This window comes from Desmodus rotundus, chromosome 12 (assembly GCF_022682495.2).
Source record: "Desmodus rotundus isolate HL8 chromosome 12, HLdesRot8A.1, whole genome shotgun sequence".
In the NCBI taxonomy this organism is placed as follows: Eukaryota; Metazoa; Chordata; class Mammalia; order Chiroptera; family Phyllostomidae; genus Desmodus; species Desmodus rotundus.
The window spans coordinates 53989993-54004773 of NC_071398.1; the positions used below are offsets into that span (position 1 = coordinate 53989993).

Consider the following 14781-nt stretch of genomic DNA (forward strand, 5'->3'; position numbering starts at 1 on the left):
GATCCCAGCTAGGAGCACAGGGGCGCTCCACTCACTCGGGGTCCCTGAACTCCCTCGGGTCCTCTGAGGGCGCCCCTCCCGCAGCCTAGCTGGCCAGACGCCCTTCTGTTCTGGGAAGTTGATGTTTTCGTTCGTTTAAAACCCCTCAGCCCTTGGGGCTCGAACTATTATTTCCGATGCAAACAAAAACTGTGGGACCCCTCCCTGAGCCAGGCCAGCTACTTTTAGGGGGAGGGGGCCTGCCAAACTTTCAATGTGTTACTGAAAATAATAATAAAAAGGAACAACAAAAGTTTTTGGTCAAGCCCAACAGGCTGACAGACGGAAGTACCGCAGAGGATCACTGCAGAGGACCTGGCTCAGGAAGTCGAAGCCGAGCCGGATGGACTGATAATCGTCTCCCTGTCACTACTGCTCAAATCCTTCAGCGTTCCTGCTGGGTTCAAGGGCCATCACTTCACTCACTAAGCGTGGAGAGTCCCGCTGTTTTGCACGTGCCGAAGCTCCCAAGGTAAACAGTATTTAAGAGCTAGCGTCTGCTGCGTTTACACACCTGCCTGTGCCCCTGGCCAGTTAGCAGGGCTGTCCCCCAGGCAGGCAGGGGACAAATGGGCACCTTGGCGCAGAACTGCCTGCAAGGTCCGGGGCCACCGCGGTGAGGTCCTGAGATGCCCGGCCCGGCAGGTCCAACCCCTCCCCTCCTGCACCGGATGAGGGGAAGGGGTCCTGGGCAGGGGCCGCTCCTGGTACTGCTCAGCCTCGGGGTGCTGAGTGCACGCGGCCTGGGTCACAAGGAGCACGCGGAGGGCGCGCGCCCCATCTGCACCCCCACGCCTGGCTCAGCTGTGAGCCCGACCGGGGCTCACCGCCTCCTCTGGCCACCTCCCCACTCGCTTTTCTTCCTAACCCAGTTCCCTTCGCCCACGGGCTGGCTCGTGTTCAAGGTCAGGGTTGAGAGTGCGCAGGCTCTGCTGCGAGGCCGCTCTCCGGCAGGACTGCCACGGGCGCGACGCTGCCCGCGTCACCAGGCCACCGGGCGTCTGGCCCCCAGGGAAGTCCCCAGAGACGCAGCCTCCCTGGGGCACTAGGAGGAAGCACGAGCTCGGGGCGGACGTCCCGGCCCATCTGCCCCTACCGGCCTAGCCTGCCAAGCGCTGCGGAGACTCGGGCTCCCCCCGGTGGCCGCGGGGCGGCGGTGCGGTGCGGGCCGGAGCGGGGGCGGGGCCGGCGGCGGAAGGGGCGGTGCGGGGCCGGGGAGCCCTGATGGCGGGGCCGGCGGAGGAGGAGCTGGAGGCGCTGGCTGCGATATTTTGCGGGCCTGGCGAGTGGGAGGTACTCAGCCGCTCAGGTGACCGCCCTCGCGTGGCCGGGGACTCATTAGACGTGCTCCCGCGGCCCGAGCGGTGTGCGGGCAGACGGGAGCAGGGGGCCGCCCCCTAAGCTTGTCCGGTGTCACGCCTCTGCTCCCGCCGCTGCCGGGAGCCGGGAACCAGAGGCCTAGGCTCGGGCGCCCCCTTCCGGCGGGTCCGTGCCCTTCCTCCTCCCCCCTCCCGTGCCCGCCGGCTCCCCGCACGCCCACTCTGTGGCCCACGTGCCCGTCCTGCTCCCCAAACTGGCGGAGCGCCCCCCGGCCTGTGTGGCCGCGGTGCCCCCTCCTGGAGCACGCTCCCCTGCGCTGTCCTGGGCCGCCCCGCACTCTTCTTCAGCTCTCACCTTAAAGAGGGGTCTCTCCCGACCCCCTCGTGCAAACCAGCTTCCGCAGATTGCGTTCCCGGGCGGTCCTGTGGGCACCGCGCGCTCTGTCCTCTCGGGGGTTAGGTCTCAAGTAGCTGGAGGGCCCCTGCTTTGCAGTTTCAAAACTCCGGGTCCCAAGGTCAGTGCCAGGCACACAGGGGGGTGGTCAGTAAATGCCGAAGTTTTGAATTCGCACAGCGCCCATTCTGAACCGTTTCTTGGTTATGATTCCGAGTTGGTTGCTTCTCTTACGCTCGAGGCCCCTGAAAGTGTCCACTGCAGGCTCCTGGGGGCGCGTGCATTGTTGAGCGCACACTTACTTGTTCCCTGCAAACATACGCAGTTTCTGAGGCTGTATTTGGTGGCTCCTAAAACTTACTCTGCTCCTGTCTGCGGCTTCCATTAAGTAAAACCCCAAAACCTCAGTTTAAGGAAAAGGGCAGTGGTGCTGAAAACTGCATTTTCACCGGCTTTTTGGCTACAGGGTGGAAATTTTTCGGCAAGGGAGTTAGCCGGCTCTTACAGGTTGGCTGGCCCCTGCTAGAGTTGGCTTTGTGACCATAAACCGGCTGACCGTTAAAAAGGCCACGGACAACGTGCCGGGTGTTGTGAGGAGGCCATCAGGGACCAGATGGTTTCCTGTCTCGTGTGGAGGTGCTGGTTCCTCTCAACGATGGCTTCTCTGGCCCCCCATCTATACAGGTCCCCCCGGGCTTTGCTCTGTGCCAGGCACCGTGATGCTGTGGCCCAGTTAGTGCTTCTGTTTTAGAGCCTCGCCTGTCCTGTATCTTTCTCTACAGTTGTTTAAAATCCGCATGGAAGGGTCTGCTCCCTTGTCCTGTCCCCTTGTCATACCGCTTGGGTTCCGATCAGGTGGCGTCCCTAGTTCGTCGCCTCACTCACTGTCTCCACAGCCCTCTTGTTGATAATTATTAATACTTGGGCCCGCGCCAGCCCCCTTGCAGAGGTCATCAGACCCCCGAATTCCTTTGTTATGGCTCAGCGGGGAACACCCCGGGACAACGAAGCTGTGGTTTCCTGAGTGGCAGGGGCCTGGGTCAGGCTGTGGCATCAGCCGTGGCCGACCCAGTGTAGCAAACCCAAAAAAGTGAGTGGAGAGAGAGAGAGCCGTTCCTTCATATCCAGAACGCTGTGGATATTTTATCTGCTGTTTAATTAAGCATGACTTTCAAGCCGTGCCTCCTAATTAATTTAATTCGGTGTTCTGGCATCAATAAGTAATTGAATTATAAAGGAATTCAGAGTAACAGCTTAGGACGTTTTGTTGCCCAGAGGCTCACTGGGCTCACTGGAGAACAGAGCAACTCAGGGACCAAGGAGGGGTGTGTGCTGGGCGTGGCTGGGGGTCAGGGCGCAGCCAGGACTTCTTTACCAGACTCCGGCAGACCCACATGGGGCTGCTGCCACTGGTGCCAGGAGAACCCGGGATGGTGGTGCCTGTGGGCCGAGGTGGCCCCGGCAGTGCCAGGCTCCCACCCAAGGTTGACTGTGAAGGACGTGTGGAAGGCTGTTCGATTGAAGAGGCTGAGTCACTGGTTTCGGTTTAGCTGGGCCAGTTTGCACTGAGGACTTCTGGGGACTTCTATACGTTTTGGTGTCTTTACGACAGTCCCAGCAAGCTGACAGTAACAGTCTCTGAGGGGCACAAGTTACAGAAGCCCCCACTGTGCTAGGCAGGTCTGCGAGCAGACTGGGCCCGGGGTCCCTGCACCTCTGGTGCAGCACTGTCGGGCCAGGGGCCAGGTGTCACACGGTCATCTACTGGGGGCCTGGCACTTGAAATGCATCACGCTTGGCGAGGGTTCCTTAGCCTCATTTTACAGGGAAGGTGACAGGCTGAGGCCAGAGAGGGGACCACCACTGCATCACACTCCCTAAGGGGCGGGGTGGGAGAGCAAGCACGAGCACCCTGGGAGAGTCATGGGCGTGGCCCCCCGACCTGCGAGTGTGTGCGCACCTGTGGAGGGGGGGGATTGGCATTTTCATGAAGCCTACGTCCCGGTGAGGTCGCAGGGCGTCACAGAGACTCCATGGCCAGAGTCGGTGCTCACGGTGCCTGGAGTTGCATTTCTGGAAACTAGTTTACGGATGAAATGGGTGTGACGGGGAGAAGGCGGCCGAGACCCGGCAGCACATGATGTGTTGACCGGTAGTGGCTCCAGAGGGAGTTCGCACCGTGCTGATGACCCTGACGTTCAGAGGGCAACGGTCACCCACGGGCCCACTCCGCTCTTTCCTGCGGACGGTGGCGCTGAGCTCAACTCTGGGCGAGCAGCTCCGCTCTGAACTCCGCCTCCACAGGACGGGCTGAGCTTCACTGACTTTGAGCTTTTTCTTTCCCGTGACCACATTTTAAATGTCAGAAAAGATCCAGCCGCAATGTGAAGACTGGCAGTGGTCTGCAGACTGGGGGTCGCCCGCCTGGGGCCGGGGCCAGGAGCTTCGGGGCGGTGCTGTGCCGGAGGCCGTGGGGCTTCTCCGGCCTTCCCGAACTCGTCGTGTCTGAGGACACACACAGATGGCAAGACAAAACACAAACATACACACATGTCTAGGGAAGGTCGGTTGTACGTGGTGCAGAAATGATTTCCTAAGGGGCTCTGACCAAATCGAAGACTTCGCTGTCTCATCTCGCTTGCATTTTCCAGGGGTTCCTGGCACTGGGCGGTGTTTACTGAGTTTCTGCGTTCAGTTGTGAAGCACGGCGAACCCTGGAAAACACTGCTCACGTGGAATCTGGGGCGCGCTTCCTTCCCTTTCTCCTGTGAATCTCTGTTGTTTGGAGCGTGGTTAGCGCGGTTTCTTTGCTGCACTTGTAGGGAAGAAGGGTTGAGACCTATTGCAGCTGCTGTGTTGGTCCATTGGTACAGTTGTCACAAGGTGGGGTGACTTACTAAAAAGGTCCTCCCCCCAGCTAGGGACTTTGCATGTGAACTTCCACCAGGGGCAGGGACTGCGTACTCTGGTGAGGTCGTTAGAAATCATGCGGGAACTTCTGGACATGACATGTCGGTGTTTGAGGGCGGGTGGGGTAAGTGTGTGTGTGTGTGGGGGGCGTAGAGTTGGCTCAGAGTGACTGACGACTTTGTGAGTTAAACTTATTAACGAGATGGGGGGGGTGGGAGGGCAGGGAGGGGCGGAGATTAGTGTTAGGATTGGAGCACAGTTATTTTTCCTGTTAATCACTCTGCTTCTAAGCTGGTAATAATCTTAAAGCAAGTAAGGGCAACTTTGTTTTCATTTTTTATGGGAAAAAACCCCAAAATCAAACAGGTAATACGTGTGGTTATATGACAAATTCTGGGATGAAAAGAAGGCAGTTTAATTGCGTTGCAAACTTAGGCAGATGAGAAATGGAAGGGTAATGTACATACTTAGAGTTCTAGGGAGAAAATGAGTTTTTGAAAAAATATGTACATTTATTACCACATTAAATAGCAGCAGAATGGGCTATGTTATTGGGCTTTTCATTGTCTTACAGAGGTAGCATTAGTTTGTGTCATTTTGGTTTGTAGCCTGTGTGGGGAGGGCGAGCAGCAGCCAAATGGTGTTCTGTTAGGTTCTTAAACACAGGGGACATTCCCGTGTGCATGGTTGACGCCGTGGGGAGACAGTCCAGGGAGGAAAACGAGAAAGCTGTGGCTGCCTCTCGGAGGGAGGGTGAAACGGGGCGAGTGGAGAGGCAAGTTGGGGAGCAGCGGAGAGGCAGGTTAGTGTCCCTGCGGGTCCTCTGCGCCGCCCTGTGCTGATTGATAGATACGCGCTACCGTGCCTTTGCAGGCTCATGTGGGTTTATTAGGGGTTTCCGGAATCATCAGCAGAGTCCTTTCTGGTCACTTGATAAAAATGGGGGAAGGGCCAGCTGAAGGCCAGCGAAGCCCCCGGGGCTGGTGGGCCCGAATCCAGGAACGCACATGTAGGTCCAAGGAAATAGCCTGTAAACCGGGGCTTTCTCACTGGTAGGGGTCTCTTCCAAACTTAACTCAGTCTTCACAGGAAACGTAAGTTGAGACGGGAACCAGAAGTCCTCACTGCGGGGGGGGGGGGGGGGTCTGTTCCGGTCCAGTGACGTGCCACTCACAGTTGCTTTTGGTGCCTTCCAGAGACAGACGGTGCCACTTTCAGGATTGTCACGGAAGCCGAGGGGCTGATGGAGGATGCAGCCGTGCCCCTAGAATTGGTGTTCCACTTCCCGGCCGGTTACCCCTCGTGTGCACCCGGCATCTCCGTCAGCTCCAATCGCCTGACCCGGGCCCAGTGTGCGGCTGTGAGGGGGGAGCTGCTTGAGCGAGCGCAGAGCCTCCTGGCTGAACCGATGGTGCACCGGCTGGTGCTCTGGGTCCAGCAGCACCTCAGGCACATCCTCGCCCAGCCGGGCTTGGGCGGTGGCCCTGGCCCGTGTCCTTCCGCTGCCAGTGAGACGGGTGACGAGGCGCTGTGGATGGCTCTTCTGCACCTGGATCACATGAGAGCGAGGAGCAGATACGTGAAAACCGTGCAGCAGTGGGCGTCCGACTTGGGGCTGACGGGGAGACTGATGTTCCTGGGCAAGGCCATCCTGCTGTTACTGCAGGGACGCAGAGATGACATCAAGGTGCCAGCACGTTTAATGTTGAGAGTGCCTTTGACCGTTTTCCGCTAAAATGTGTCTGTAAACGTGCATAGCAACAACGGGCAGACGGATCTCGTCCTCGCTGCTCCCACGCGGGCGGGTCTCCGCTGTTAAAGCGTATCTTTAACCTCTAATGACAACTGCAGGCTTGAAAAGCTAGAAGACTGAGTAGAAGGTCATATTTTAAAAACCACGCCACTTAATGTGGTTGAGAGGTCATAAAAAACCTCTGTGGTCTAAGAGTGTTTGTTTCTGGACGTGGGCTCCAAGTTTGTCCCTGGGAGAGGCCCGGGAAGGGCTATGTTTGTGGGCAGCCTGCAGAAATGTTACTTTGTGGCAGTCACAGGTGCGGTAGGATATTTAGTTTACCACCTGCCACACCGGGAAGAGGAGCCAGCCCTCCCCAAGGCCGTGCATGCAGTGAGCATGGGTGATCCTGGGGACTGTCACTTCCCTCCTAAGCTTCACTTGTCACCTGACTTGTCTCAGCTGCAGCTTCCCAGTCATTGTCTTCTGATGTCTCAGGCTCTGGTCCTGGCGCTTTTAACCCGTCTTACGTGGGACCAGATGAGGAAAGTGCTTCTTAAATCTTAGATCTTAAAAGAGCCACAAGTCACCTATTAAACGTTATGCCTTTAGATGGGGGTGGGGCCAAGAATCGTGACAATTGAATTTATTTAAAGCAAATTGAGCTTGCACAGGCTGTTCTCCTAAAGATTCGTGGAATTTCAACTGAGCGTTTTCAAGAAGGGAGCTCTCCCCACAAGGCTTGTCTGGCGCCTGGCCAGGCAGATTAGAGCCAGGGACAGCTGGTACTCACAACGAGTAATTCAGGTTCAACAGGGATCCTGGCTTGGGGTCTGACCTAGGAACCGCACTTTAAGGTGACTTACAGTATCACCTCTGAACCTCCATCCTTTTGAGTAAGATAACTGGCCAGTAAAATGAACGCAACCTGCCCTCCTTGCTGCTGCTGCCCTGCAGGTTCCGACGTTTAGGTAGAGCTAGCCCAGTGCACCTGCTCCACAGACTCGCCCACCTGAACGGGGCTTGGCTGAGGCGGACCGATTGCACCTGTCCAGGAGGACGTTCTGTCTCATTAGCTGTCCCTAAAATGCCACTGCATGTAAATGGTTCTGTTACAGTTTTGTGGGGTCGCAGGTGAGGACGGGTCCAGGCGCCGTCCACTCACAAAGGCAGGCGCTGCGCACCTGTGAGCGCCATTCCCATGCGGAGGGGTGACAGTGATAGTGACAGAAGCGGTGCCAGCAGCGCTCTGCATGTGTTGGCTCACTGAGTGCCGAGCGTCGCCCACAGGTGCGGAGCAGCTTTCCGAGGCACAGAGGGCCAGGTGAGCGGCCCCAGGGCTGAGCCGGCGGGCTGCTCGTCCAGGATTAAGCCTGAGTCGGTGGATGGCACCACCCTTCCCTTCCGCATCCCCGGTACGTCCCGCCACCCAGCGTGTAAAAACACGCGAACTCCCTCCCTGCCTAGTTCCGAACAAGAGCGCCCTGGAAGCAGGGGGGTCAGCCTGCAGGCGCAGGGCTCCTTGCAAACTAGGCCCCGCGAGCACTTAACGTCCTGCTTTGTCGTGTAGGCGTACCTGGTGCTGCAGAAAACCTGCCGAGTCGACGTGGATGCGAGTGGGAAGAAGTGCCGGGAGAAAATGCTCAGCGTGCTGTTGGAGAGCCGGATGCAGCCGGAACACGCAAGGTATCGCTGTGCTGTGCGCGGGCGCCAGGCGGCCAGTCGGTGGTGATGCTCGGGACTCGGGCTCAACCGCTGTCTCTCCTGTGCTGGTCAGGTTCCCAGCGTTTGAAGTCAGAGAGTGCTCGGGTGTGGATGAGCTGCGGAGGGAATTTGAAGCCAACGGACTTCAGGGGCTGTTCTCCGAGTTTGTCCTCCCGCTGGTGAAGTGAAGTGGAAGACCGCATGTTTTTGGGAAACAGCACTGTTCTTTTTTCTGTTGTCTGGGTTGGGTTTGGGGGCCGGATAACTGAAATCACTCATAAAGGGATGATTTTGAAGTTTTCATGAAGCGAAATGGTAGATACCATCCTAATTTCAGGAACAGAAGCTGATTCTGTTGGTGGAATCTTAGCCAGTAAAGCCGCCAGGGGTCCTGATTTTAGGCAGCGAAGGCTGCGGGTTTCGTGGACAGAACGTTCTCTGAAAGGTAAGAGGACCATGGCGAACGAGTGGGCGTTCACATTGTGGATTTGTTTGGAACCGTGCAATTTTCTGGCTCATGCATTTTTTATAATAAAATGATTTTTTAAAGGAGGTTTGTTTCCATGTTTACTTTTTTCATGGCTACACTTTTAGCATCTCATCGTGATTTGCCCCATTTATGTTATTAGGTCTGATGTTTTAAGCTGAATGTGAAGAAAAACAGATTTCCTTGTAGAAAAGCACAGATCTGAGATTAAATACCAGCCAAAGAAGTTCCGTGGAACCTCATTTTCAGTTGCTTCCTTCGGGGGCCCTGAGTAGCACCGTACTTGCTGACTCCCCGTAGGACCAGAGTGTCGCTGAAATGAAACTTGTTTTGAAGAATTTTCCTTTTGGTTTTAGAAGAGGGGACCTGCTTCCCGCGAAGTGCACGTGGCTTGCCGGCTGCAGGGGATTCTAGAGAGACACCCTTTTTTAATTGCTATGAAACATGTTCAGGTATGATCACCTTAAATTGTATTTATGACGGCGTGCGGAGCGGAGCCGCCATGGAAATGCAGGCTCGTGCTGATGCCCGTGGGAGCATCAGCAGCCGCTGCGGGCAGGGAGCGGGCGGAGCTGTGAGCTTGAGGCCACCGGGGGCTTCCAGCTGGAGGGCCCCCGCGGTGCGGAACGGCCACGCAGAGCGCTCGCTGCAGTCCGTGAAGCCCCATCCATGATGCCCTGTGCACTCCGAATGGCCGGGAGAGACAGGTGGCCAGACCTCATGTCCTCTGGCGCCAGGGCCCCCAGACAGCACCGCACGGGGCGGCGGCCGGCTATCTGACCATCTCGCCTGCAGCCCCTCATAATAAAGGTTTGCCTGCCTGTTGATCAGTTTCCGGGCCTCTCTTCACGAGGGGGGGGTTTCAGCTTGTTTAATCTCATGTGCCCCAGAGAACGAGTCACATGTTCATTAGGTCATTCGACAGGCAGAGCAGGTGACAGGGGGAAGCTTCGTGACCAGCTTGCGACACAGAACAGAGGCTCGAAAGTGAGGGTCTCGTCCTCGCCCCTTTGTTTGAATTACTGAAGTTTTGGGGAGAGCGGCAGTCACAAAGAGCGGGGTTAGAATATTGGTCAAGGAGTCGGGAAGTGGGGGGGTGGCCGCCATCCAGGCTGTAAGCGGGACAGAGCAGGAGGCGTGGTCTCGGTGTCGTCCTGAGGTATGGCTCCTTGTCTGCCGGCCTTGCCTGTCTCCACTCGGGTGGCCCATGTGCTGCTGCTGTCCCCTCCAAACTTTCACCTCCAAGCTGGACCCTCTACCCCGAGGGAAGAGCTCGAATCAGGTAAAATCGAGTGTCAGGGATGACACTCTCCCACATAATTACATTTCTATCTGCTGAAATCGTGTTTAAAACACGATTGATTATTACCACTTTCTCGGAGGTTGACACCTAAGTCCTTCACAAATACAAGTAGATACGCGTCCGAAAGCGCAGTTAAACCTCGGCAGGGTGCAGTTTAAATTTAATTTGACCTCTGGGTGAAAGAAAAGTTACAGTTGGATGCCAAAAGGCTGAGTCTCTGGTTTTTCTTTAATTTTAGTATCAGAGGAAGAGAGTCTTAATTATTTCCATGGGTATTTTTGCCTCAAATCTGGTGCTTTCCTTTGAACTTGAGGTACTCAGCAAAGCTGGTTAGGGCTTCTGTGTCAGCGGTGGCCAGCCAGCTTGTCACTGAACTGAAAACAAAACCTCAAACTGCCCGCCTAGCAGTCTCGGCCAGCCGTTTCTAGGCAGAACCTGCAAGAGGGGAGGAGCCCCGAGCTTTTCCCCCGGGAGGCGATTTCCCTTCACCTTTGCCTTTCAGAGGGAGAGGTACGTATTCTTAATTTTGTTCCTTGTCTCATGACTAACACGCACCTGAGTGAAGACGAATGGTGGGTAAGATGGAGCTCGTCCGTCAGAAGAAGCTGCGTGTACAGTTTTGTAGCAGAGGGCAGGAAAACACATTTGAAATGCACAGATTAAAAGTAGGAGCGGTTTGCTCTTATTATGAGAGACAGACCGACATGTCTAACGGTTGCAAAACTGCCAATGATGTATGAAAATGATCAGGAAGGGAAAAGAACCGAGGAATGGACTCATTATTGATCAGTTTGCCATTTCAGCTCATCTAAAGCCTCAATTTGCTCTCTACCATTTGGTTTTTGACTAAATTGCTTTTTTCCCCCCAAACAAGCTAGATCATATGTTTTGATTTCTTCAGTTCTTTAGGTCACCCCAAGTAATAATGTTGCTGTACTCCTTCCGTCCCTCTGGTGTAAGTCAGGGTTCTCCAGGGAGGCAGCTGACAGGGTACCGCACACAGGGCCTGCCAGAAGCAACGTCTGCTTGGGGGTGGTTGGTTGGTACCCGAATGTCTCGCAGGAGATGGGCAGTGATTTGAACATTTCACCTAAAATGTCGTGTGGTGTGCTCGAGTGTGATATTGAATTACCTGCTCATGATTTTATAATAAAAAGGGGGTGTTATGTGTGCCAGACCCTATGTTTATTTATCTTAAGGAACTGGCTTTAGTGATGATGGAGGCTGGCAAATCCCAGACTCACAGAGGCCTGGGAGGCTGGAGACCGGGGAAGGGCTGAGGCAGCCGCTGAAGTCTGAAGCCCGTCCATCGGCAGAATTCCTGTTCTCCAGGGAGGTCGGTTTTTGGTTCTTTTCGTGCCTTCACCTGATTGGACGAGGCCCATCCACTCAGGGAGGGCAGTCTGCTTTCCTTGAAGTTGGCTGATTTATTTATTTATCACATTTTTTTTTTCAAGTACAGTCGTCTCCATTTTCCCTCCACCACTCCCCACCACCCCAGCCATCCCCATGAAGTTGGCCGAGTTAGATGTGAACTCACTCCAGATCAGGAACATCCAGAATAACGTTTGACTGCGTATCTGGGCCAACTCATAAAAACCAGCCATCATGCCTCTCAAGAAACATCGCCCCTGTGGGTTCACTGTCAGAGGAAAGGCATGTGCCCTTCAGGTTGTACCTGCTGAACACCTGCAGCCCCTTCCCGCCATACGTTCTCTGCCACAGAGCAGCAACTGCCGATAGGGATGTCGGTAGCCGGGGTAAGAAAGATACCGTTTACGAAGCAAGTTAACAGCTTGACTTACTGGGGTTTACTGTGGCCTGAATGGCTTCTCTTGAGTCAGAACGGGCCACAGTGACAGACCGCAGAAAAGCTGTGTTTCTACTGGCATTACAGGGTAAAAAATGAGGACCCGAAGGTACATATTGATTTTTATTTTTTTAAAGTGAAACCACCACTTGCTTTGGGCATTTCTCCAGAGCTTTAAATGGGTGTTTTCTCTGTTCCTTGTTGATAACGGACACCCTGAGGTGGCATTGGTGAGAGTTCTGCTTTGGCCCTCCGTCCGGCGGAACCTGGACCGGTGCCTTTGGAGGGGGCTGTCCCCTGCTGCTCCGTCACTGACGGATTCCTGGCCTCTGCTCCTCTCAGCTTCCGAGCAAGTAAGAGAGCTCCATGGCACAGGGCTGCTAATCCCCCCAGATTCGCATGTGCTCTTTCCCTCTTTTCCCCCTCGGGAAATCATCTGTTTCCATGGCTTCCCAGGCCCCTCTGTGCGGTGGGGCCTCAGTTCCACAGCCCAGCTGCTGACCGCTCTCAGGGCCTCAACACTCGCTCTCCCTCTGCCCGAGACCACAGCCTGGTTGTCCTGCCCGCCCCTCGCACCCAGTGCGGGTCCAGCAGACTCCGTGACGCGTCCTGTGCCCTCGCGGTTGGTGTTGCTACTGAAGCTATCCCCGGGCTCCGGGGGTGAGCCGTGGCTTTTCCTCTGCCTTCTTCCTCACGCCGCTACGTCCAAGTAGCTGCCAAGTCCACGTCCAATTCCCAGTGATTCTTGTATTTGTCCTTGTTTTTTTTTTCTTCCCATTTTCAGGACCACCGCTGTATCTTAGGTTCTTATTTTTTCTGCCCAGGGCTATGGGAAATCTCCAAACTGGCCTTGTCCCCTCTGGCCCCCACTCCTTTTTATCTTGTACATGGCTACGGTCCACAATCTCGCGTGTAAAACTCGTGGGGCCAGATGTGTTTTAAAATGCAGGTTTCTCTTTTAAATTCTTGGAGTTGTGGAGAGGTTATACGGAGAAAACACAGTATGTGGCCCCCCTCCCTCTACAGGGGTGGGGGCGCCTCCTGTAACCGAGCGTGGTTGTTTTACGCTGGGACGGGGGAATACTCACACCACGTAGGAGGAGGACTCTGAACGGCCTCGTGTTTTTTCATGTTGAACTTTAATGCCAAATGAGTTCAGATCAGACTCCCTTTTGTCTCCAAGTAAATTATATATAAAAAATAACCACCCACAGTTCTGATTTTTATAACGTGTGGATTTTAGAGTTGTGGAAAGGGTTGGCAGGCCTGAGCTAGAGAAATCTCCCTCAAATAACCGCACCGCTGCCAGTTCCTGCTGGATTTAGTTGTGGTCTCCACGCCACTACCCTGAAATGCCCCCTGAATTGGACCACACCCCACTGCTTTCTGGTTTTCTCTCACCCTCGTCTTCCGCCCACCTTTCTGCTTCACGGGCTGAGTGCTCCTATGTTTTCTTGTCCACACACTCAGGTGTGTCCCTCGTCCTGAAGTGGCCTTTCCTCTTGCCTGTTCTCCAGTCAGCTCTCTGTTGTCAAAACAAGTCAACTACATTTTTTCTATGTTTCCAGAACTTTTTCCACTGTCAACAGTTGGATCCCCATTCTGGGATCAGGAATTGGGCTCTAGCCCGAGTTCCTGCCTCAAGCTTCCGATTCCCCGCATGTCAAGTGACAGTCCTACCGCCCGCTCACCTCCGGGACTTGTCACCAGGTTTGGGTAACACAGGAATGCCCACGGGGCAGTGTGAGGTCACAGCGGGAGCTTCACTGAGTTGAGTTCTCCCCTCCTCCTTTCCTCCTTCTCTTTGCATCTGCCATACGTGGTTACAGTTTTCAACATGTTTCATCGTCCCCCTGCTACGTAGGAGTTTGGAGGGGAGAGGCTCGCTGACTGGAGCGCAGTGAGTGTTGTAAGTACTGAGTTACGTGAAGGATGCAGCAATGTCACTAGAGGCTTCCACTCCTCTGCATTCGGGAAAGTCTAGGCTGTGTGTACAGGAATGTCCAGTAAAAAACTCAAAGCCAAACTGAGCCAATGATTCCAGGGCCCACCTTGGTGTTGAGTACGTCGCTCCGGGTCCCGTGGCCTTCTGAATGTGCGAGGCCACTGTGAGGGAGGCCACCCGCCCAGGCCATGGGGGACCCTGGGGCTGGAGGGACTTGGGCTTTCCTGGGGCACGAACAGGCCCCTGTGCTGTCAGAGGGGGGTGCCTCCCCAGAGACCAGGGTCAGGGGCCTGGCAGGGACTCTGCGCTGGTGAGATACAGGGTACACTGTGTGTGGGACTTGGAGAGTGTGAGGGCGCCGACTGATCCCACATTCTCCCCTGGGACTTGCTGGCGTGTCCCTGGGCTCACTCTAGGGGTCTCTGAACGCCACCTCTGCTTCTGTCTGCCTGGCCCTTTCCGACCCCCAGGTCTGCTCTGTGTCTGGTTCTCAAAACACCTCCTCTGGAGCTGCGGTTGACCCCCAGCCCAGAGACGAGAATGCACGGGGCCCAACACCAGAGAGCTGCTGTACCTCTTCCTGTATACCTGCTGGGTATTTTAAGTGCAGACGACTTTCTGTTTGGGACTAAGCATGCTGTGGGTCACAGAACCTTATACGTACTCTAAACACTCACTGCAATGTTTTGCCGTTAGAGAAACAGACATGCCACATACAGGCTCTTTTTGCCCTGCTCTGAGTGTTTCATTTGTGCAGAAAATTGGACTCAGACTCACAGAGACCCTTAGAGATGTTCAGTTCAACTTAGTGCCCTGACCGACTCCCACTTCTTCCCGGAAACCCCCGGAGACGGGCGCCCTCTGGAGGCAGAGCTTTTTGTCACGGGGCCACATGCCTCTCTCGGTGACACTCCTGCAGATATGTGACCGCACATAATCGGTGGCTGCTCTCCACCTCCCGAGTTGCTTGAAGAATTTATCAAAAATTACCGCTGCCCCCGCTCACCTGGGCAGTCCCTTTCACCCCGTTCTACCTGGTCAGTGCCCCTCGTAAAGCGGGGCAGCCAGGCCGGAACTCTGTGTCGGAAATGTGGTTTAAGTGAAGTGCGATGGCCCTGTCACGGGGCGGGAGGGGGTG

General features: G+C 55.3%; 1 protein-coding gene across 2 annotated transcripts; it reads left to right on the plus strand.

The window, feature by feature from the left end:
- The first annotated feature begins 223 nt into the window (after positions 1-223).
- Positions 224-8650, plus strand: RWDD3 (RWD domain containing 3). 2 transcript variants are annotated; one of them, XM_053916164.2, is made up of 4 exons: positions 224-511; positions 5859-6349; positions 7965-8080; positions 8172-8650. In XM_053916164.2, the coding sequence occupies exons 2-4, from the start codon at positions 5906-5908 to the stop codon at positions 8284-8286; spliced, it is 675 nt and encodes a 224-aa protein (XP_053772139.1). In that variant the 5' UTR covers positions 224-511; positions 5859-5905; the 3' UTR covers positions 8287-8650. The 2 variants fall into 2 exon arrangements, with proteins under 2 accessions (XP_053772139.1, XP_024426329.3); XM_024570561.4 differs by lacking the exon at positions 224-511 and adding an exon at positions 1248-1348.
- The last annotated feature ends 6131 nt before the right edge of the window (positions 8651-14781 follow it).